This window comes from Pristis pectinata, chromosome 7, assembly GCF_009764475.1.
Source record: "Pristis pectinata isolate sPriPec2 chromosome 7, sPriPec2.1.pri, whole genome shotgun sequence".
Classification (NCBI taxonomy): Eukaryota; Metazoa; Chordata; class Chondrichthyes; order Rhinopristiformes; family Pristidae; genus Pristis; species Pristis pectinata.
Genome location: NC_067411.1, coordinates 76897005 through 76921435, shown reverse-complemented (window position 1 = coordinate 76921435; position 24431 = coordinate 76897005). Strand labels below are relative to the sequence as shown.

Here is a 24431-nt window from a genome sequence, read left to right as displayed (position 1 = left end):
AAGGCTTTGGTGGGCAGGATTAAGGAAAACCCCAAGGCATTCTACAAGTATGTGAAGAGCAAGAGGATAAGACACAAAAGAATAGGACCTATCAAGTGCATCAGTGAGAAAGTGTGTATGGATCCGGAAAAAATAGCAGAGGTACTTAATGAATACTTTACATCAGTATTCACTATGGAAAAAGATCTTGGTGATTGTACTGAAGACTTGCAGCAGGCTGAAAAGCTTGAGCATGTAGATATTAAGAAAGAGGAGGTGCTGGAGCTTTTGGAAAGCATCAAGTTGGATAAGTCGCCAGGACCGGATGAGATGTAACCCAGGCTGCTGTGGGAGGCGAGGGAGGAGATTGCGGACCCTCTGGCGATGATCTTTGCATCATCAATGGAGACGGGAGAAGTTCTGGAAGATTGGAGGGTTGCGGATGTTGTTCCCTTATTCAAGAAAGGGAGTAGAGATAGCCCAGAAAATTATAGACCAGTGAGTCTTACTTCAGTGGTTGGTAAGTCGATGGAGAAGATCCTGAGAGCCAGGATTTATGAACATTTGGAAATGTATAATATGATTAGGAATAGTCAGCATGGCTTTGTCAAGGGCAGGTCCTGCCTTACGACCCTGATTGAATTTTTTGAGGAGATGACTAAACACATTGATGAAGGGAGAGCAGTAGATGTAGTGTATATGGATTTCAGCAAGGCATTTGATAAGGTACTCCATGCAAGGCTTATTGAGAAAGTAAGGAGGCATGGGATCCAAGGGGATATTGCTTTGTAGATCCAGAACTGGCTGGCCCGCAGAAGGCAAAGAGTGGTTGTTGACATGTCATATTCTGCATGGAGGTTGGTGACCAGTGGTGTACCTCAGGGATTTGTTCTGGGACCCTTACTCCTTGTGATTTTTATAAACGACCTGGATGAGGAAGTGGAGAGATGGGTTACTAAGTTTGCTGATGACACAAAGGTTGGAGTGTTGTGGATAGTATGGAGGGCTGTCAGAGGTTACAGCGAGACATAGATAGGATGCAAAATCAGGCTGAGAAGTGGCAGATGGAGTTCAACACAGATAAGTGTGAAGTAGTTCATTTTGGTAGGTCAAATATGTTGGCGGAATATAGTATTAATGGTAGGACTCTTGGCAGTGTGGAGGACCAGAGGGATCTTGGGGTCCAAGTCCATAGGACGCTCAAAGCAGCTGCACAGGTTGACTCTGTGGTTAAGGCAGCATATGGTGTATTGTCCTTCATCAATTGTTGAATTGAATTTAGGAGCCGAGAGGTATTGTTGCAGCTATACAGGACCCTGGTCAGACCCCACTTGGAGTATTGTGCTCAGTTCTGGTCACCTCACTACAGGAAGGATGTGGAAGGGTGCAGAGGAGATTTACAAGGATGTTGCCTGGATTGAAGAGCATGCCTTATGAAAACAGGTTGAGCGAACTTGGCCTTTTCTCCTTGGAGAGACGGAGGATGAGGGGGGACCTGATAGAGGTGTATAAGATGATGAGAGGCATTGATTGTGTGAATAGTCAGAGGCTTTTTCCCAGGGCTGAAATGGATGCCACAAGAGGACACAGGTTTAAGGTGCTGGGGAGTAGGTATAGAGGAGATGTCAGGGCTAAGTTTTTTACTCAGAGAGTGGTGAGTGCGTGGAATGGGCTGCCGGCAACGGTGGTGGAGGTGGATATGATAGGGTCTTTTAAGAGACTTTTGGATAGGTACATAGTGCTTAGAAAAATAGGGGGCTATGGGTAAGCCTAGTAATTTCTAAGGTAGGGACATGTTCGGCACAGCTTTGTGGGCCGAAGGGCCTGAATTGTGCTGTAGGTTTTCTATGTTTCTATATCCTCTCTAATATGCCTAGAAACATATACAATACTTCAAATGTGGTCCAACCCACACTTTGTAATTGCTTTAGCAAAACATTCTTCCCATCTTTATATGCTAGCCCTGGAATTATAAATCAAGAAGCTGTTGTCCAAGGTACCTTGCTCCTACACAAGCTGCACTCAGTACCTCACTAATTGTCTCAGTGAGGGTATAAAGTTACTCTACTTAGACAATGGCCAGATCAGAAAAAGGTAGAATTGATGTGTTCAGGTGTGTGACTTTGTAAAGTCTTACTAAATCATAATTACTACCAAACAATTTCTGTGAGGCAAAAGAAAATGCATGAGGAGTCTCATTTCTTTAGAATTTATCTCATACTGGAGATGTATAAAAATATATTATTTAAAGTTTGTCATCTTTTATCTCTCTCTCTCAATCCTATATTTCTTTCCATCTCTTTATTTAGCTTCTTGTAGGTCACTTTACTATTGACTAACATTTTATTTAAGCTTCCTGGTTTAGACATTTGCTTGTCTCAGTAAGAATCCACAATCAAACACAGCTTTCTCCTCTCTTTCAACAACTTAAAAGGACTCTCCGCAACATCTTGGTTTACTGTTCAGTCACCAACACCACCATCATCTTTTCTATGGTAGCTACCTATGCAATTGGAAGAAATGCAAATGCAATATCTAACCATTTACTGTTTCCACCCGGTGTTCAGGGCCTAAACACTGGGTGGAAACAGTAAAAGATGTTTATTTTTTTTCCAATTCACTGCTCATGATACAATCTCCTCTCTATTGAGAAAACAGAGTTGGGTTACTATTTTACTAGCACTGAGATCCTAAGGGGCATGATGGGGTAGATGTCAAGATATTTCCACTGGTGGTAAAATCCCAGATAAGGAGACATAGTTCCAAGATTAGGAACAATCATTTAAAACTGAGATGCATAGGAACCTCCTTGTGGGGGGCAGTGAATCTCTGCAATTCTCTGCCCCAGGAGGTTGTGGAGGGTAGATCATTAGAAATAATTAAAGTGGAAGTAGATATATTTTTGAAAGATTGGGGAACTGAAGGTTATGGGGAGCTGGCACAAAAGAGAAGTTGAGGCCTGGGGTAGATCAGCCATGATTATATTGAGGCAGGCTTGCCACTTCTGTTCCTGTTTTCTTATGTTCTTGTTTTCCATTTGATCTACAAGTGTTGCTCTGGGCTTCCAATCAACTTTAAATTCCCAACACATTCCCACCCTTCCACTCTGTCCTTGGCCTCCTATGAGGTTCCAGTAAATCTCAATATGGGCTCAAAGATTAGCATCTCATCTTTCAGTTAGGCACATTACAACTTTTCTAACTCAACACAGAGTTCAACAGTTTCAGATAATGATCCAGAATTTATAATCAGCCCATCTACAGCTGGCCTCATTGCTCATGATGAAGACTTGTGCAGAACATTGCCTTCTATGATTATATGTCATCTTTGGGAAAAGGAAAAACCCTATCCAGAAAACAGATGGAAAAAATTGTGACCAGCTGGCTTAGCCATAGCCCCAGCATAAACGTCAGAAATATTTGTAACTTACTATAAGCTATTCCAAATATTAAAAACACCAATGCACTTAAAAACACAAACTCAAAATGTTTAGAAAGCCCCTCACAATCTTCCCCCTCCATTGAAATGAAGGCAAATGCACTTCCATCCAGGGACAGATTATTGCATTCATGCAGAAATTCCCAAGGTTCCTGGGTAAATGCCATTAATTCCCCACAAAGCCTGGCCAAATGATTCTGCTTTTCATATTTACGCCTCTTCCAGATGCATTTTGTGCTTTTTTTTAAAAAAAATCAATCCCATTACTACCCTTGTCCTTTCTGTCATTTAATATCTTCCTGTCACCCAATCAAATAGCTTCCCTTTTTGTTCTTCCTTCCCATTCCCACGTCCTTTTTGTTAAACTCTCCACAGATGCTGTCCAAGTTGCAAAGTATTTTGAGAAAGCAAACAATGCAAATTTCTGAAAGCATATGTTTTAGGAAGTTGACTAAAACACTTGTTCAATCTATCTCAGTATTTGATCATTTGCTTCAATAATTAGCAGGATATTACTAAGTAATTGTTTTTTTTAATGCTATTCTATTTCTGTCGAATGTCTATGGCAATAATTTTACATTCAATTAACTTACCATCATATTCAGGGAAGTAATCAACCAGGTGAGAATACATAATCTTCTCCTCCAAGAGATCTTTCTTATTTAAGAAGAGAATTACTGAGGAATTCTGAAACCAGGGATATGTGATAATTGTCCTAAATAGTGCTTTGCTTTCCTCCATTCGATTCTGGAAGGAATTACATTGAGACAAAATCAGAAATCAGAAGACAGGTACTGAACTTTATTCCTCTAAGTGTAGATTCAAGGCCAATGAAGGAATAATATATTTTCTTTTACAACAAACCTGTTACACCAGGTATCAGAATACTGCTGATGACCAATTCTTGCTATTGTCCCCAAAATGTAAAAATATACAGTATATGAATATCAACACGCAGAGACACAAATATATATCAATTTGTATGCAGCATTATAGATATACAGGCAGTCCCCCACTTGTGACAGGGTTCTGTTCCTGAGAACTGTTAGTAGGTCAGAAATGAACAAAAACAGTGTGTGAGAGAGGATCACAGAAACATCTCTGATGGGAGAGTGAGCAGGCAGAGGAAGAGCAGTTGCTGGCCAGCCTCAATGAGTGAACAAGTCTGCTCAGTGCTACAGCTCTGCTTGGCTTGACCCAGCCCCTGATTGTTGCTGTACTGGGGCGGGGGGGGGGGGGGGGGGGGGGGGGGGGGGGCTTGGTGTGGGAGGAGGGGGTGTGTGAAGGGGAATGGGCAGAGAAGGCATGTGGAAATGCCCCATTCCCACCCAGCAGAAGATGCCTGCAGCCCCAAGGCAGCCAACAAATCCATCCCCACCCATCCTCCCAGGTCTCCCAAATGCTCGTGTTTATGTATGGACTGTCTACAAATCAAACGTTCGTAAGCTAGGGAGTATCTGTTATAAATATTTATATATCACATACTGTGTGTATATACAAGTAAAAAGCTGTGTGCCATTGACTGGCAATACAGTGAAAAGTCCTATTGATCAACTTAAAGAGAAAACATTCAGAGGGGCTGTACTACTGTTGGAAACAAAGAAACAGAAGTAGGCTATCCACCCTTTCGTGCCAGTCATTAAACTCATTGCTGATCTTGGCCTCAATCCCATTTGTCCAACCTTGTTCCATAGCCTTGTTGTTCTTCACATTGCTAATTTTATGGGTTTGATTTTGCAAGTGCAACCCAAAGGTCACTAATAAGAAAGTTTTGGTGGGTAGCCGATAACTTCTGGTGATCTAGATGAATGCATTCATTTTTCCAGGTGCATTTGAAGACAGAAGTACATGCATTGTACAAACAGAAATGAATTTTAAGATTGCGATGACCAACAGGAATATTATACATTATCTACTGACAGTTGTGTTACCTGTGGTTAACATTTTAATATCTTCCCTTAGTAGCTGTGATTTGAAGAATTCCATATTATGAACACAGGCAGTATTTTATTTCACATTCAAAAAATCTCATTTAAACAACACAATAAATACTGGCAGGTTGCTGGATCCCGAAATGTTATGCACCTCAGTTGAACCTTATTCCCTAACATCCGTATGTGTACATTCCAACATGACTTGGTGGCTAATACTGGTTGATTTCTACCTCTCTAATGCAAGGGCACCATTGTCTACTATAGAATTAGAAATTACACTGAATTTATTTAAATCTGAAAACAAGAATATTATCTCTACGATCCAACAATGCCAAGAGCAGTGTTGAGCCTTTCATTTTATGTTGGCATTACACGTCAATTTAGAGTACATCCTTCTATAATATATCAAAAAATACTGAAAGTAAAGTTACATTTCAATTCCTTATTTTCCACTTCTGTTATGCAGTTAACATGAATAATTCCTGGATTACTATCTTAATTAGTGGAATATATATGTTTTAGCTATGTGATATTTAACTTAAGCTTGAAGGACATTTTTAGTGCTTTCATCATCACGAATATCAAATCTTTACCAGTGGCCCAATTCTCTTCTTGGCATTTGCTGGGCACAAACCTGATCTTACAACATGGCCACCAATAACCCTGTCATATTTTCTCCATCACAAAGACCAACTATTTTCAATCTGCAACAAAATCTGATGTAGCCCAAGTCTTGTACATGACTTGGCACATCCAGACTCGATTATTCAGTTTGACTTGGCAAGTTGCTGACACCACACCTACACAAAATTCAAGAGCAAAATTCAACTGACCAAATCCAATTGCATACCTTGTCCCACTCAGCCAATGTCATCCCATGCTTTAACCAACATTGGCTCCAATTGCCCAGTAACTTAAAATTCCAATCCTTGTGCTTATATCATTCTATGTCCTCATCATCTCTCCATAACCTTCCCCACTGCTAAAAAGCATCAACTCTCAGTTCTTCAGAAGTCTGAACAACTCAAGTGTGTGTGCTACATACACTATCTTGCTGCTCTACCAGCTCTACCAGGAGGAAACAAGTTCAGCTGTCTAGGTGTCGCCCTTATATTCTCTCCACAAATATTTCTGCCACTCTCTCCTCAATAAAGACTCTTACTTTAAATGTACTCTAAGGTTCTCATCACTTGTACTATGTTTCCACATAAGTTTTCTTCACTAGTATTCCCTTCACCAGCATTCTCTTCATTGCTAAGTGTCTAATTTAAATGAAATATTGATGCTTTAATTATGGTATGTGTTAGATTTATATCCTTATTAAAACAAACTGAACCTAGAATAATTAAAATGACAGCGATTGTAATCCACAGTAACCTACCTCATTGTCTGATTCCACAAGTACTTGATCATATTCACTAAGGGCAACCAAAAACATAATAGACGTCACATTTTCAAAGCAGTGAATCCATTTTCTTCGTTCTGATCGTTGACCCCCAACATCGACCATTCTGAAAGACCAATACAGCATCAAATTGTATATGAACCAGATAAGAAAGTCAAAAAAACTTGGAATAATCAGTCAATAAATCTGGCATGCAAAATAAGGGAGGTCGAGAAAATTTTATTTCACATGCAGAGGCTAATATTCATATTATTAATGAAACATCTCAGCGGAGAAAAAAAATCAAATTCAGTCATTGATTTGGAAAAAAAATTAAATGTATATTTGCGAGTCACTTCTTGCTCTTCAAATGATGACAAAATTTGTGTTTCATAGTTTAATCTTTTCAATCATTTTCTATTTAATTATATTTCAGACCATATGGTGACAATATTTTAAAGTACAAAATAAACATTTAAAAGTATTAAACATATTAATTTATGAAGCATGCAATTGCCATTTTAAAATCATTTCTAACAATTTTACAAATATGAAACTCAATGTATATCATGCTCAGAGTTCCGGAAAATTGAAGCTCTTTGCCCAAATTGCAAAAACTGTTAGTGTCGTTTAGTAACTTTCTTCTACCTGAAAATGACGGTTTGTAAGTCGAAAGGGTATTCAATGATCCCTGTTGTTGGGACTCGCACTCTAAGCACATCTTGTTGAGTGGGTAGATAGGTGGGTTCTGCTATACGGTCCAAGTCTTTAAGATAGCTACAGACAGGGAGAAACAACAGGAATGCAAAGACTGTGACATTGGAGAGGGAAGACAGGGTGAGGAAAATAGAATGGGGTGGTGATCACCATTCTCCCTGCCTACAAGAGTCCTACTGAGTTCCCCAAGATGATGCCACTTATTCAAGGTGGTGGCATGGGACAGTTTATTTGTATTTAAGCCTTTTCCTCACCAGATTGTGCCATTTTCCCAAGAACGCAGAGTGCATTTTCCCAGTATTTTATAATATAGATCTTCTGAACACTTCATAATTCTTTTTAAGAATATTAATTGAATTGATAATATTAATTGAATTGAACTGAAGGCTGAAATTACAAAATGCATATAAATCACAAAGCAATCATTTTGCCTCTGATATGCTGCAATAGTTACTTAGTGATGCGAGTAATTAAGTGGTAGATTATGTCATCATGTTAAATCAGAAAATACTGGGAGGACACAACTTCTGCTACCTAGGAAATTTACAACAGGCCCCAATCAGTACCTGAAGATTATATTCTCCAGATCAAATGGATACTCAATGATGCCAGTTGTGGGCACTCGAACCCGCAGCACATCCTGTTGAGTTGGCAGATAATCAGGTGCTGCAATACGATCAGTATCACTAAGGTAGCTGTGAAATAAGAAAGAAAATTAAATATGATGCATTGGCTCCTCCAATGGAGTGCCTTGATTTATTTGTGGAAATCAAAATATGAAAAGGATCAGCAAAAATTAAAACAGACAAATTAACTCAAATGAATGTGCCAATCTCTCTTGGCTTTGCTTGCTGAGAGAGAGAAAAGAGAGAGTGAGAGAGAGAGGGAGGGAGAGAGAGAATGCATTGCTTTGTTCCATTTTAAGAACAACATTCTATCTGAACCATTGATCTGGAGACTGGCCAATTGATAAAGGCTGTTGCTCACTGGTACTACACTCAGTGTTAAAACAAAAGTTTGTGGGTTCAGTGACTTGAAAGCAAAAATTGAAGCAGTGCAAAACTGAGTGAGAGCTGAATTAACAGAGGTACCATCTTTCAGATGAGATGTTAAACCGAAGCCTGATATGCTTTCTCAGGTAGCCATAAAAGATCCCACAGGACTTTTTCCAAGGAAATACAGCGGCATTGCTCCCAGCATCTTGCTCATTTATTATCCCCAAACAAAGTCACTGGAACAAACTATCTGCTGGATAAAATATTGTTTATGGGAACTGGCTGTATGCAAAATTCACTGCTGCCTTTGCCACATAACAATATGTCAAAAATACTTCTTGTTTGTAGTGTTCTCAGGTCATGAAATGTGCTGCATATATTGTGTTTTTTCTATCATCACATCAGTTAAAGAGAGAAGTAACCATTGGTGAGTTAATCAATTCTGAGTATGCTAACAAATCTGTTTAAAATTGGGTTTCATTGAAATGTGGTCCTTTATCTTCTATAAACATACATATCAGGCTTGAATCATAATGTACAGATTGCTTTACTGTAATCAGACTGAAGATAATTCAAGTCACAATCTACATTGGTACTCCCTGGACTCCAACATGCTAAACCTAGAGCCCTAAATGAAGTAGGTCAGTCTTTTATTAGCCAGTTGATTTGTTCTGTCAGTTTGACATTTGTTGGGCATGTATCACTAATACATTTCTCCGGCAAAATCCATTGGTTACAATTTCTGTTTTAATAGTGAGAGTCATGCCACGGAAACTCGGAGTTGTATTTGAATTAAGCAGCATGATTACACCAATCAGTTGTCAAACTTGCCAGATACTTCTGCTCAAAATAAAAAGCGAATGAAGAACTGGGAATTAAATAATCACCAAGGAACTAAAAGCAAGGCGAGATCTAAGACTTCTCTATCAGTTTTTTTTTTGATGTAACAATTTGGCTTGCCTTCTATAAAACTACTGCTCAGGTTATTTATCCGATTTATATGCACTGTATGAATAAAAGGATTTAAAGTGACTGCAACTTAAAATGGTAGATAAAGATTCATCTTCTAAACAAAACGCAGACTCCCTTCTCTTAATTTCTTGGTCAGGGGAAGGATAGAAAAATTCTTCATTACATTAGGGAGATGAAATACACCAAACATTCTTAACTCTTACCAGTGTGAAATACCAACCAAAGGCCAAATGCATTCACACCAGAATGAAAATCGTGTCGTTATCTTCCTAGATTGTTCACTTCAAACAATTATTTCCGATGCTCTGGATTGCCTGTTCTTTCACCTACAACTCTTGCTCAAATTTGAAGAAAGATGGATTGGTTTTATCTCAAAGGAAGTTAAACCAACAACCTGTAGATCTGTACATGGGTTACAATGTGCCCAACACAAATGTATTCTGCATTTTCATTGTCTTATAATCCCATTTAGAAATCAGTAATTCTGGGCAGGATGGTTGTAATTATTTATAAACAGCAGGTAACCACCAGGCTCAAGGACAGCTTCTATCCTGCTGTTGTAAGACTATTGAACAGTCCCCTAGTATGATAAGATGGACTCTTGACCTCACAATCTACCTCATTTTGACCTTGCAACTTATAGTATACCTGCACTGCACTTTCTCTGTGACTGTAACATTTTATTCTGCATTCTGTTATTGTTTTACCTTGTACCTCAATGCAGTATTGTGAATTGATCTGTGTGAATGGTATGCAAGGCAAGTTTTTCACTGTACCTTGGTACACGTGGCAATAATAAACCAATTTTATTTCCAGTTGTTTTCATTCTAAAAATATGTTCCTGCTTTACCTCTAGTGGTGAATGAGATGTTCCAAGCATATAAGTGAACACAGAGTGTTCTTCATTTTGGTTAATTACATAATCGAAATATATATTTTCCCCTCTGTTGCCTGTTGATGATTTCCGGATCTTAGAGAAGTTGTCACTGTTGGTGTTGTCCCAAGTGTGATTTCCCCATCATTTCACTTGAGCTTGTAATCATATTCCCTTATAAGAACTTTTGGATTCAGTGGCCTTGAGAGCCAAACTTTCAGTGAATCATGTGGGCCAACATCCCACAAGTTATTGCATAAAATGGGCATGCAAGTCTTCTAAACTTCAGCAGATACAAGCCTAGTTTGTCCAAACTTTCCTCACCGGTATTTGTCTGGTAAACCTTCCATGAAGTGATTTCAAAGCATTAACATCATTCCATAGATAAGGCGGCCAGTACATGATATCCCAGATGTGGTCTCTCCAATGTCCCATATAACTTAAGCATAACTTCCCCTACTTTTGTATTTTGTTCCTCCTCCTTGCAATGAACAGTAACATTCTGTTGACTTTCTAACTACTAGCTGTGTCTGCCTACTGGTCTTCTATGAATCATACACTAAGACACCCAGATCAATCTGCAAATCAGAGCCTGCAATATCTCACCCATTTAGATGTTTCTTTTATTATTCCCATTATAAACTGAAATTTCACATTTTGCCACATTATACTCCATTTGTCTCATCTTTATCCACTCACTGAAGCTCCATAGCCTCCTTACGTCCTCTTCACAAGTTACTTTCTCAGCCATTTCTGCATCTGCAATTAGTGCTTCATCCAAGTGCTATAAACTGTAAAGAGTTGATGCCCCAGCACCACTGGTTACATAGATTCATAAAGTTGTACAGCACAGAAACCGGCCCTTTAGCCCAGGTCCTCCATGCCAACCGTGATAAACCTATCTGCACTAATCCCATTTGCCCACATCCCTCTACTCCCCTCTCAACCAAGTACCTATCCAATTGCCTTTTAAACATCCTAATTGTATCTGCCTCCACAACATCCTCCGGCAACTTGTTCCATATAACAACCACCTTCTGTTGAAAAACTGGCCCCTCAGATCTCCTTTAAATTTCTCCCTCTCACGTTAAACCTATGCCCTCCACTTTTGCACTTCCCCACTCTGACTACCTACCCTATCTATGCCCCTTTATAATTTTATAAACCTCTACAAGGTCATTGCCAACCAGTAACTGATCCATTTATGCCAACTCTTTGCTTCTTATGACGCATATAGAGAACTTTGGAAGATAATAGCTAATGCATTCCTTATCTCACCAGCCACTACCTTCAGGATCCTAGGACGAGTCCATTGGACCCACAGCCATTTCAGGCCACAGCTCCATGAAAGGCAGCATAGTGGTGCAATTAGTAGAGCTGATTATCAGAAACCCAAGTTCAATCCTGACCTTAAGTGTTGTCTGTGTGGAGTTTGCACGTTTCTCCCTGATACTGTATGCGCTTCTTCCGGGTGCTCTGGTTTCCTCCCACATCCCGCTAACATGCAGATTGGTAGATTAATTAGCCACTGTAAATTATCCCTAGTGTGTTGGTGAGTGGTAGAATCTGGGGGGGGGGGGAGGGGGGTGTTGATGAGAATGTGGGGAGAATAAAAAATGGGATTAAGAAAGGATTAGTTGAAGTGGGTGCTTGATGGTTGGTGTGGATTTGGTGGGCCGAAGGGCCTATTTCCATGCTGCAGCTCTCTGTGACTCCGATTTGCTCAGGACCATTTCCCCAGTGTTTGTAATTTTCCTGCATTTCTTCCTGCCTCCAAACTTACAGCTGTACGGTTCGTGCATATGTGCGGCACAGGCACACTGTTCCACGCTGATTGATTATTCAGTTTGAGGCATGGAAACAAGCCTCGACTTCATTCACCACCCGACAGAGACAATTACATTCCAGTAGTGTGCCATCATAATTGCCTTGTCCTCTCAAGACCAGCAGATGAACATCTCCAGAGTGATTCGGAGCTCATACCCAAGTAATCAGAGCTAAATCATTTTAAAAAATCACCAGAGGCTCCCAGAAAAGCCAGAGTTCCCAGGTAAGACTTGCTTAAAATATCTACCTCCAGTCCAGAGCAATAATCAATGGCCAGTTCCTGAATAATTTTTCAAAAAATATTGTGAGTTTGCACTTCATAATCTTCCTTGTCACTCAGCCCTCTCATTATTTCAATACTGATTTTTTTGCAAAATTCTTTGGATATATAAAGTTTCACAAGATTGAAACTATAGCTCCTATTGTTAATCACTCTTAGACACAATTCATCCCCCAACATTATTCTTTGAGTGATTTTATTCGATACCTTAACTGTCATTTCAAAAAACTTAGTTTTGAAAAAGAATTGGTAATCCAATTACACATTTTACTACTCTGTCACAAATTTACACACTTGAACTTTTGAGGAAGCCCTGAATACAATATCCAAAGAAGCTGAGTATTTGATCAAGGCAGTCCTAGTCAATTAGTGTTGAACTGTCTAGAAAAGTCAGAATATTTTCAGTAGTAAATGCATTTATATGGCTGTTTTTGCCATATTTTCTCAATTGTAAATAATTTTTAACAGAAAGAAGATTCCTGCTTGGTTAGCTAGGCTACTATTTATGTGTAACTCATTTCATGAAAATATACCTTAACATCATCTCCAACTATTACTTAAACATTTAACGATAATTGACAATGCATCATTCTATGATCATTTCAGGCCATTTGAATGGAAATGATATCAGCTAGATTATTACTAAATGGAAAACCCCTCGGAAGCATTTAGCTAAGAAGCTTTCATTGTAAGTAGCAAAATGATAGTATTTATTACAGAAAGAAGGGTGGCCAAGCATTTCTCCTATCAATGACGCAGAAAATGGAAACGATAAGCAAATCAGACAGCCAAGTTGTCGTCTTCTATCAGGCAATTGCTCAAAATCTGGCGTACTGTTGTTTTCAGGTGACATATGGATAGACAGCATGATTAAATAAATCATTCTCCTTTGATAAACTGGTTAAATGAAAAACCAATGAAGCCATTATTGCAACAGAATGAGACAATTCTGGCATTAAACTACACAATGCTCTGAATTGAGATCATTACTCAATAGGTGGCAACGTTTACTAAATATGGGGCTGTTTCTTTATTCTCATGCTTTAATAGGAAAAATGAAAGTGACAAGGTTATTGAGGCTCATTTACAAGTATCACTACATATATTCATATCCTGCCAATTAGCAAGATCGTCCATCAACACAAAGTTAACTCTCAAGTAGAGCCAGACAATACTTTGATCGCATCCTTTGTCCCTTAACTGCTTGTGTTGTCAAGCTTTCTCTTTGGTATTAAAGCAATGTTGGAAACTGGGTCTAAATCCTGCAAATCCCTCAACTATTGTTGGAGCACCTTCACCAAAGAACTGCTGCAATTTGAGAAAGTGGTTTTCTAGCACCTTCCCCAAGATAATTAGATAATTAAAAAAGACAACAAATGCTGGCCTTGCCAGTGATGCCCACACCACACAGAACGAAAAACAGGGTAAAAAACAATACATTACAGAAGGCAGCAATTTGGCCTGCTGTACCTCTGCTGGCTCTTTAAAAGAGCTATACAATTAGTCTTTTGTTCCCTGCCCTTTACCCAATAGTCCCAACAATTTTCTTTTATCTCACTTTTCCAATTACCTTTTGACAATTTTTTCAATGCTGCTTCAGGTGCCTTTACAGGCAAGTACACTTGAATCTTTCATCAAATCATTTCTGGTTCTTTTGTCATTCACATTGTCTTCCAATTTTTGCCAGTCTTAATTATTCTATCACAATCCTTCACATTGATACTAATAACCTCCAATTGCCCATTCCCTCCATCTAATGGAATTTCTGTTACCTATCTACAAAGTCTCCTCTGCACACTCTCTTAGGTTGGTGTCCTTCCAGAATTGGCCACAATAATCCAGCTGAAGCCCCAAAGAGGCTTTAATAAAGATTTAGCATAATTTCCTTGCTGTTTATGCTATGCTTTCACTTATAAAGCTAAAAATCAATGTGCCCTTTTTAAAGAAACTCACCTTCAAAAATTCATGAATGTATCGATTATCCCAAACACAGACTTCTTTCCTAAACTTCTTCCTGCATTAAGCTACCTAATATAGAAATAGGTGCTTGTACACATGGAGCGGAGATCTTTGTTCCCACCCTAGATGAAAAACTTTGATAATGGGGCACATACTTCATTGCTAAATCAATTAGATTTGCAAACTTACTATTTAGTAGAATCCGACAGCTGGTACTCTCTTCTTCGGTCATAGGATTCCTGGATGCCTGGATCAACCCATAAACATTTTATTGCATCCACATAGGGGTTTTCAAATGTTGTCACTTTTTCTACATCAATCTCACGAACCAACTGTGCATGTGCCTGTGGAGAATTAAATGAAAACTGTAAGTTATGATATTCATCATTAAGGTTTTTGCATGACTCCTTTCTAAATCTATGACAAAGTACAAACTACAAGTACCCCATCAATGCACATCTTGTACAATAATCTTTTACCTGATAGAAGTATGGGCACAGGATATGAACCAAAGAATATAAGGCTACACAAAAATTGCACAATGTTACCAATCAAGAACATACCCACTGTGAAATAACTGAGAGTTTCCTGAAATCAGGCTTGTATCTGTCAAAAGATTAATGGTTTTCCAGCCATAGTGTTACCAGTAACTTATTACTGGGCCAACATTTAAGTCAAGGCACACTGAAGTAGTTAGACTCAGTGCCTGTATCTTGCTCAAACAGCATGCAACCAGGTATCAGGGAACTTGGAGGATGGAATCTAAAATAATATCATCTTAATCAAGGATTGAGAAGTACACAGATAAGGATTCCAGAAGTGGACTGAGCAGGCGAGTTCAGAGCTATGGGAAAGAGATGAGATGGTCCATTCATTCTTTCACTTTGCTGAGCACCAGTGTTCAGTTCACAGGAGTGGTCCGAAGCTTCCAGTTGCCCACCACTTCAGTTTCCCACCTCACTCCCACTCTGACCTATCTGTCCGTGGCCTCCTGCACTGCTACAAGAGGCTCAATGCAAGCTTTAAGAACAACAGGTCATCTTTTGTTTGGGCACGGTTCAGCCTTGCAGAATCAAATCAAATTCTCCAACTTTAGTTAACACTCTTTCTGCCTATATCAGAACTGGCCATTTCGGCCAATCATCATTTTGGCTTTTTTTTATATATATCTTTCTACTTGTATTGTCCAGCCTCACAGGCATGTCCCACCACCTTGCTATACAGCAACACATAACAGAGACAAAGAAGCATAACCTGATTTTAACTGGAACATTAACTCATTTGGTCTTGCCTTATCAGAGAGATTCCCTTTGTTCTACCCATCTCTCCCGAACTGAAAACTAACATATTTTCTCTCTTCCTAGTTCTGATAGCAGGGGTCTTGAACCCAAAATATTGACTCTGTTTCTCTTTGCACTGATGCTGAGTGTTTGCAACAACTTTCTATTTTTGTTTCAGATTTCCAGCATCTGGAGTTCTTTTGATTTTCTTTAAATGTGATACCATGATGATTCCTGCACACATATGCCTGCAGGACAATGCCTTTTTACCCCATATGCTGGTATTGAACATGTCCTACAGGATCCCAATCATTTGATGAAGATGGGTCTCTAAAATTCAGCATTTCTTCTGTGATATTCCAGGTGCCCTGCCATTTTCTATTCTTATTATTTTAATTTAAATGCTATTTTACTGGCATTGAAACACTAAAATCTGAAATAATTACTACGTGAGTTAAGAAATGTTATCAATCTAATGCATGCCAACTGAACTTTTTAAGCAAGCACTTGTTTTTGCCAGTTTTAATTCATGACAACATTTGGTATACTTCACATTACTAATTAGTTTAACTATACTTGGCCTTTTCCTCCATCAAGACAATGCAGCCATATCTGGAATCAAAGGGCAACCACACAAAACAAAAAGCAAGTTAACCACCTCCATTTCTACAACAGTCAGTCCTCATTGGGTGTCCTCTACAAACAACCTCTCAGCTCAAAGATCAGTGGAACTACTGAGATCCATTGAGTTCTTTTCTATTCATAACAAAATAATTAATCTTTTGGTTTGAAGGAGTTCATCATCTCTCCATCAAAACAACAACACATGTGGAGAGCCTTGACCCATTCATCAGTTGCTCTGTGGTATACTGGGTTGCACAATTTGTTGTATTTGTCTGCCTCCAAGTGTAGCTCTCACTTTCATCCTCAATTTCTTGCAGCAAGACATGCTTAATTATTTAGGCGATGCTACTGCAGTTTGCAGGAGAATTCTTCAGGACAGGGGTGGCTGTGAGCAATTCAGCATCTGGGAAGATAATTCTTTCCAGCATGCCAGTTTCTGCCTCCTTTTGTCAACCAGATGCCCACTGGAACCACAGTGGAGTTGCCTGAAGTTAACAAAAATATTTGATTTGGGCGTTTGCGAGCTCTTGTTCCACTGCAGCAGCTGACTTGTTCCACCCTCATCGTGTCACCACACCACTCCAAACACAGCATATTAGACAGAATAAAAGCAATAGATTCCTTTCGTAATCCCTCAATTTTAGGCAAATCTCTTGAACATCATGGAGAAAAACCTGGACATACTGTATGCCCTATGGGACAAGCTCCAAAGGAGTGTGGTCACTTGGTGTGATTTTTTACTAGCAAATAAATCAATACTGAAAGACGTTAAAATCTAGAGGTGCAAAATGCCTGAAGAAATCTTACTAATCTAATGCACACCAACTGAACCTCTTAAGCAGGCACTTGTTTTTGTCATTAATTCAAGAAAACATTTGGTGTGCTATAGATTATTAATTAGTTTGATTAGACTTGAATTTTTCCCCTGACGAAATCATACAGCCATATCTGGAATCATCAAAAGACACGCACACACAACAAAAACAATAAGTGCACGTAGAGAGTCTCAACCCATTCATCAGTCACTCTCTGTGGTGTATTCAGTTGGGCAATTTGTTATATTTGACTGCTGTGGGTTGTCATAGTGCTAGCTCACCAGCAGGGGGAGGGAGGAAGAAAAGGTTGCATTCAGATGAATAGCATTTGGCTCAGTCTGCCTCTTTGCATTGTAACAAATGTTGTTAAACTACCCCCACCATCCCCCCAAGCAAGTTAACCATCTCCAATTCTATAACATACAGTCCTCATTGGGTGTCTTCTGCAAACAACCTCTCAGCTCAAAGATCAGTGGAATTACTGAGAACCATTGAATTCTATTCATAACAAGATAATTATTCAACATCTTCTGGTTTGAAGGAGTTCATCATCTCTCCATCAAGTACTTTGTTTTTATTTGATATGTGAAATAGTGAGGAAAAAAGTCATAATTTATGGAACTCAGGCTTCCCTCAGTGAAAGGTTCTCTCAACATTAGGCATCATACGCTGCATTATAAATTCCCCAAAGCTACTTGAATGGAAGGCTTCGGAGGCCTCCCACTGCTAGCCTTTAATCTCCAGTGAGAATAAATATGAATAAAATTGTTGCAGGTGCAAAAATCACACTTCTCAAAAATTAACAACTCCACTTACACACATTTCACTAAACACCAAGTTTATTGCTGCAGGCGCAAGCATTTTATTCAACTGCAAATGGAACAACTCCAATTAGTTCTAGCTTGAGATCTCTTTAGGATTTCTGTGGTATTTTCAACAAAAGGACAAAAAGGCTTCATTGTAAATATTGACATCTAATTCATATATAACGTCCAAAAGTTTGGAAACTATAAGTCTGCAATGTATTTTTCATTTCTCCCTTTTAAGGTAATTGGAGGAAGATATAAGGGGGATGTCAGGGGAAAGTTTTTTTTACACAGAGAGTGGTGGGTGCGTGGAACGCACTGCCGGCAGAGGTTGTGGGGGCAGATACATTAGGGACATTTAAGAGTCTCTTAGATAGACACATGAATGATAGAGAAATGGAGGGCTATGTGGGAGGGAAGGGTTAAATAGATCTTTGAGCAGGATAAAATGTCAGCACAACATTGTGGGCTGAAGGGCCTGTACTGTGCTGTAATGTTCTATGTTCTTACCACAATTTGACACTTTAATCGTAATATTACTGGCCTGAATTTTGTAGTCAGTAGCAAATCCACAGCACTCACTGCTAACTTCAGTCACGGCATGGCATGGAACTCCCCTTTCTGATGTAAACTGTTGTCAGACATCAGTTGTATGGATCACTGGCATCTAGCAATGGTGTGCTATTAAATTACATGCATTAATAAGAACTGATTAGTTGTTTGAATACCACTAAAAAGTCATGCAACATAGCATATGATGTTAAAGTTATTTTATAGCAAGAAGAGCTCCACTGTCAACTGTGCAAGTGGATTAACCAGAAGGTGTAAAAAAAATCAGTGTAGCAACAACAAACCTTAATATTGATATTGCAAGTGAAAAGGACCATGTCAATATATTCAAAGTCTTGATGTCACAAGATGAATTAAAAGCTCATCCAATCACAGGTACAACTATTTACTAAAACGATGGGAATAAAATTTGCACAAAATCTCAAAACCATGTCAAGTTACAGAAGTAGTCACTTGAATAGTGGCAATAAAACTTAAGTGTGTTTCACATCACATGCAGATAAGATCCAAATCTTACAATGTTGACTATACTGTGCAAAGAAGAGAAGGGAAAATAAATAAGATATTCTTCAGCGGACAGTTTAGCATCATTGGCACAGTGGGGTCAGGAATGATACCCCTGAGAGGGCTCAAATGGAGATTTTTTTTTAAAAAGGCCAAAAATGTCATAACCAACTTTTAATGGTGTTAAAATAGCATTGTGGGTCATCTTAATGCTATCCATGGAAGTTACATCGAGAACTAGACCATCAATTGCAAGATTAACAGAAAATCATTGTTTTTTATCCCCCTGATAGAACATAGAACAGTACAGCACAATACAGGCCCTTCGGCCCACAATGTTATGCTGTCCTTTAAACCTCACCTAAGACTATCTGAGCCCTTCCTCCCACATATCTCTCTATTTTAAATTCCTCCATATGCTTATCTAGTAATCTCTTGAATTTGACCAATGTACCGGCCTCCACCACCGCCCCAGGCAGCTCATTCCATGCCCCAACCACTCTCTGGGTACAAAACCTTCCTTTGCTATCTCCCTTGAACTTCCCACCCATTACTTTAAAGCTATGCCCTCTTGTATTGAGTATTGGTGCCCTGGGAAAGAGGTGCTGGCTGTCCACTCTATCTATTCTTCCTGATATTTGGTACACCTCTATCATGTCTCCCCTCATCCTCCTCCTCTCCGAAGAGTAAAGCCCTAGCTTTACTGAAACTAACATTGTTAATTTCTACATAGAATTCCCTATGAATGTGTTTCGAGTTCTTTTAGCTGCCTGCATTTAGTAGAACAGGTGCAATTTCTGGAGCCAACTCAAAGTCTCATAAAACAATCACAAACAAGTCTTCTGACAACTGGGGAGCATTGCTTCTGAATCAATGGATGGTGCAATGATGGTTGGTTTTGGTGGGGATAGGAGGGTAACCATGAGACAGAATGGCTTTGTGGGGGGAGGGGGGGTAGAAAGCAGGGGGACCAGGAGAGGCTGCTTGAAGAACAGTGCTTGGAGGGATGAAGGGATTTTTTTTGTGAATGTAGCTCAGAGACCACGTAGGGCTAAAGCTCAGGTACTCCTGTCAGGAGATTATCAGTGAATTATGCAGTGTGTGTTTGCCTGCATTTTGGAAAAGCTGCAATGATCTGTCTGGATGGCATGCAAACAAAAGCTTTTCACTGTATCTCAGTATATGTGACAATAATAAACCAATTACCATTCTGTCTGCTGATGGAGTTTTGTGGTCTCCCTAATGCAGCAATGAGCATTAAACTAAAGATGCGGCAGAGATCATCAGCAGAGGACCCAAGAATGATCCCAAGACTAGGAACCTGAGAGCAAACATGAACCGGACGTCCACGTTGAATGTATTCTAGTATCCGAGGTACTTGTGTGAAGCTGTATCTGAAGTCACAGAATGCTGTTACTCCAGTGGTGACAAAAAGCAGTCTGAATGTTGGCCCCTCAGACTGCATGGAAATGGGGTGACCTTGGTTGTTCTGTGAATAAATAGAAACTTAAATCTGTGCAGAGAATGCTCAATATACCCAGGAGGTCAAGCAGCATATGCGAGAAAGAAAGAGTTAAGATTTCAGGTCAACTGGGACTTCAGAGCTAGGAAATATTAAAAATTAAACAAATTTTAAGTTCCAGAGAAAAAGGAAAGAGAGGAAAAAAAGGGAAGGCCAGTAGAGACTAAATATCAGAAGTGGAGGTTCTACCAGCTTAGATCTGTTTGGTGTAAATACGAAATGAATGAATTCTGAAATGTCAGAGGTCAGCGAGAGAGAAAATGAATTTTTTTTTGAGGAAGTGACAAAGATGATCGATAAGGTAAAGTACTGGATGTTGTTAGCATGGACATTACTAAAGCATTTGAAAAAGTCCCTCATGGCCGGCTGTTCCAGAAGATTGTCACAAGGGATTTATGGTGAGTTACTAAATTGGATACAAAATTGGATAGGTCATAGGAGGCAGAGGGTAGTGGTGAAGGGATGTTTCTCTTACTGGAGGTCTATGACCAGTGGTGTTCTCCAAGGATCAGTGCTGGGACCTCTGTTTGTGACATTTACAGAAGATCTGGATGAAAGTGTATGTGATCTGATTAGTATGTTTGCAGATGACATGAAAATGGGTGGAGTTGTGGATCGATAGGAAGGTTGTCAAATGATACAGCAGAATAGAGATCAATTGGAAATTTGGGCAGAGAAATGGAAGATGGAGTATTTTTAATATTCATTCCAGGGATGTGGACTTCGCAGGCTGAACCAGCATTTAATTGCTCATCCCTGAATGTCTTTGAGTAGGTGGTGGTGAGCTGCCTTCTTGAACCACTGAAGTCCTTGAGGCATAGGTATCCCCACAATGCTGTTAGGGAGAGAGTTCAAGGATTTTGAAGGAACAGTGATATATTTCCAAGGACAGTGTCTGACTTGAAGGCAACTTCCACATGGTCGTGTTTCCATGCTTTTGCTGTCCTTGTCCTCCTAGCTGGTAGAGGTTGTGGGTGTGTAAGGTGTTGTCTAGGGATAAGTAAGTTGCTGCAATGCATTCCTGAAAATGGTGCAAACTGCTGCTACTGTGCTTCGGTATTGGAGACAGTGATGGGCTGCCTATCAAACAGGCTGCCATGTCCTGTATGGTGTCAAGCTTCTTGAGTGTTGTTGAAGTTCCGCTCATCCAGGCAAATTTAATCCAGACAAATGTGAGGTGTTGCATTTTGGGAGGTCAAGTGCGAGAGCAAGTCTACATTAAATTTCAAACCTCTTAAGAGCATTGATGTAAAGAGGGATCTTGGGTCACAAGTTCATATCTCCCTGAAAGTGGCAACGCAAGTGGATAGGGTGTAAAAGGTGAATGGCGTGCTTGCCTTCATCAGTCAGGGGACTGAGTATAAAAGTTGAGAAGTCATGTCACGTCTGCATAAAACTTTGGTTAGGCCACACTACAGGAAGGATGTAGTGGCTTTGGAAAGGGTGCAGAAGAGGTTTACCAGGATGTTGCCAGAATTGCTATAAGAAGAGGCTGGACAAATTATATTGTTTTGTCTGGAGCATCAAAGGCTGAGGGATGACCTGACATAGGTATAGAAAATTATTAAAGGCACAGATAGGGTACATAGTCAGAGTCTTTATCCCTAGGGCGGAAGGGTCAAGTACTAGGTGGCGTAGATTTAAGGTGAGAGGGGGAAAGTTTAAATGAGATATGTGAGGATTTTGTTTTAAAAACACGGAGAGTGGTAGGTGCGTGGAATGTACTGTCAGGGAAGGTGGTAGAAGCAGATATGGCAGTGACATTTGAGGCATTTAGACAGACACATGACCAGGCAGGGAAGAAGAATATGGACCATGTGCAGGAAGATGGGATTAGTTTAAATTGGCATCGTGGTCAGTGCAGACATGGTGGGCTGAATGGCCTGTCCCTGCACTGTTGTGTTCCATGTTCTATGAATGCTGCAAGTGTGAGTTACAAGAGTGGAATGGCTGATTACCCGAAATTGTTGAGTTCAATGTTAAATCGTAATAACTGTAATGTACCAAATCAGAGGATGAGGTGATGTTCCTGGAGCTCACATTGAGATTTGTTATGACAGTGGAGGAGGTCAAAGAGAGGTGTCAGTGTGGGAATGAGATGGAGGTAACTGAGAGCTCAGGATCACCCCTGCTTTTAGAGTAAATAACAATAACTGATTTCCAAACTAACAAGGTTAAAAGTCACACTGCAGAATTTTGCATGCTGCTTGATTGCTGATATAATTTGCAGAAGCTTTATGACAGAAAGAAAGCAAATGAAAATTCCACCCAGAAAAGTACAGGCCCTCTCCTGGTTATGACAGGGATCCATTCTCCTGTGAACTGTTTGTAGCCAGAAGATGTGTGCAGCCCCACAGGAGCCAGCAAATCCATACCGCCGGTCTCCTAAACGCATGTTCGTATGTATGGGCTGTACATAAGTCGGGCGATCCACAAACAGGGGATCTGTAAACCTGTACAGAAAATTGCTCTACTCATATTGGGGGAGGGGCAGGGGGTGTAAACAAATGAATTTCTAGGCTTTTCAGCACCATTAGTATCTTCGAATCATAAAGCACAGGAAGCAATTATCCTGAAGTCCTATAGAGACTCTTTCAAAGAACTACCTCATTGAATGCCATGCTCCTTCTGGTGACTTCCTGAGTTTGAACACCACCAACCTTTAAGTACCCATTTAAAGCTCTGTTTGTATCCTATCCAATTGTTACACAAACTGCTTTACAATAATATTGACAGAATCTACAGCAAAGCCAGAAAGTATCTCAACCATAAACTCTAACTCTGTAAGATCTACTTTTTGGTTCCATCCACTCTTAGGTTCACATTTTACTCTTGCCATCTTCATCAATGACTGTGTTCCTTTTTGTGCTACCACTGTTCTCCTGCATATTCTTTGCCCTTTTACTTCCATTTTAAGCTCTTCCCGTATATTTTGTATTTAGTTTAGTTTTGTACAGAGTTATGAATCTGACATTTATCATGAGCTCTGTGCAATGGAAAAAATGGACAATGGCTACATATGTAATTATTAAAGACATTTTAAAAGCTAGGTCAAATAATTAGAAAGGTGAAAGGGTTTTGGAGGAGTCCCAGAGAATAAGGCCAAGGTGGCCGACGTTTCCTTAAAGAACGTGGCCCTAGGCTGGGCGTTATCCAAGTTCTGTTGTAGGCCATTTCATTATCAGAGTTGAGCCCAACTGAAAACTGGAATTTTCAATCAACAGCCACCCTGACCTAATTATTTCATAATTAAGTGTTTTACACCCTAGCACATTCATTCAACCAACCTACATTAGTGCGTATTACACACATAAGCAGTAACAATGCTTCCAGATATTCTCTTCTTCAACCGTCTAACTAACCTCATTTTAAGTGTTGTTTCAATCATTAATTAGTACAATCCCTTTTGTTTTAACTTGTTTCCCCTGCTCTCTACCTTTAATCTCTTACCATGCCTGATACAAGATCCACAGGTGATTAGAATGTCCATTTCCATCTGTCCTATCTCATTCCCAAATAGTTTTTAGCAATACAAAATCATTCTATAATTTTCTCTATCCTACTACCGATTTTTCATATGTCTTTTGGTTCATACCAGGCAATATCCCAGTGAGTCAATGTGTACATCGTTTGACAGTGAGAAGATCACTGACGAAATCACTGAAAATAGTTGGTCTGAGATACTTTACAACAGGAATTTCTCTTGTGATATATTGTGACTGTGGGGATTGGCTTTGAACAGCCACAATCACATTCCTTTGCTTCAATGAGGCTTAAACCATTTGAACATTTCCCTTTTAGCTTCAATGACCTGTCCTGCAACACTTCAAAGTGCCATAGCTAGTAGAATATTGACTTCACACCAGTCACTGTCTCTTCATAAACATTTTACTTGTATTCATAAACATTTCACTGCAATGATACAATTTTATATATTGTATACTGCGTTTG

General features: G+C 39.6%; 1 protein-coding gene across 4 annotated transcripts in view; it reads right to left on the bottom strand.

Moving 5' to 3' along the window:
• LOC127572214 (guanine nucleotide-binding protein G(q) subunit alpha) overlaps positions 1-24431 on the bottom strand; it is a 140063-nt gene that overhangs the window by 17063 nt on the left and 98569 nt on the right. For 2 of the 4 annotated variants that reach the window (XM_052019155.1, XM_052019158.1), the window contains exons 3-7: positions 14549-14703; positions 8019-8147; positions 7384-7512; positions 6733-6862; positions 4011-4164 (exon numbers count right to left, since the gene is read on the bottom strand). In XM_052019155.1, coding sequence (XP_051875115.1) covers positions 4011-4164; positions 6733-6862; positions 7384-7512; positions 8019-8147; positions 14549-14703 — 697 coding nt within the window. The remainder of the gene's footprint in view (positions 1-4010; positions 4165-6732; positions 6863-7383; positions 7513-8018; positions 8148-14548; positions 14704-24431) is intronic. The other 2 variants (XM_052019157.1, XM_052019156.1) reach the window with 2 other exon arrangements.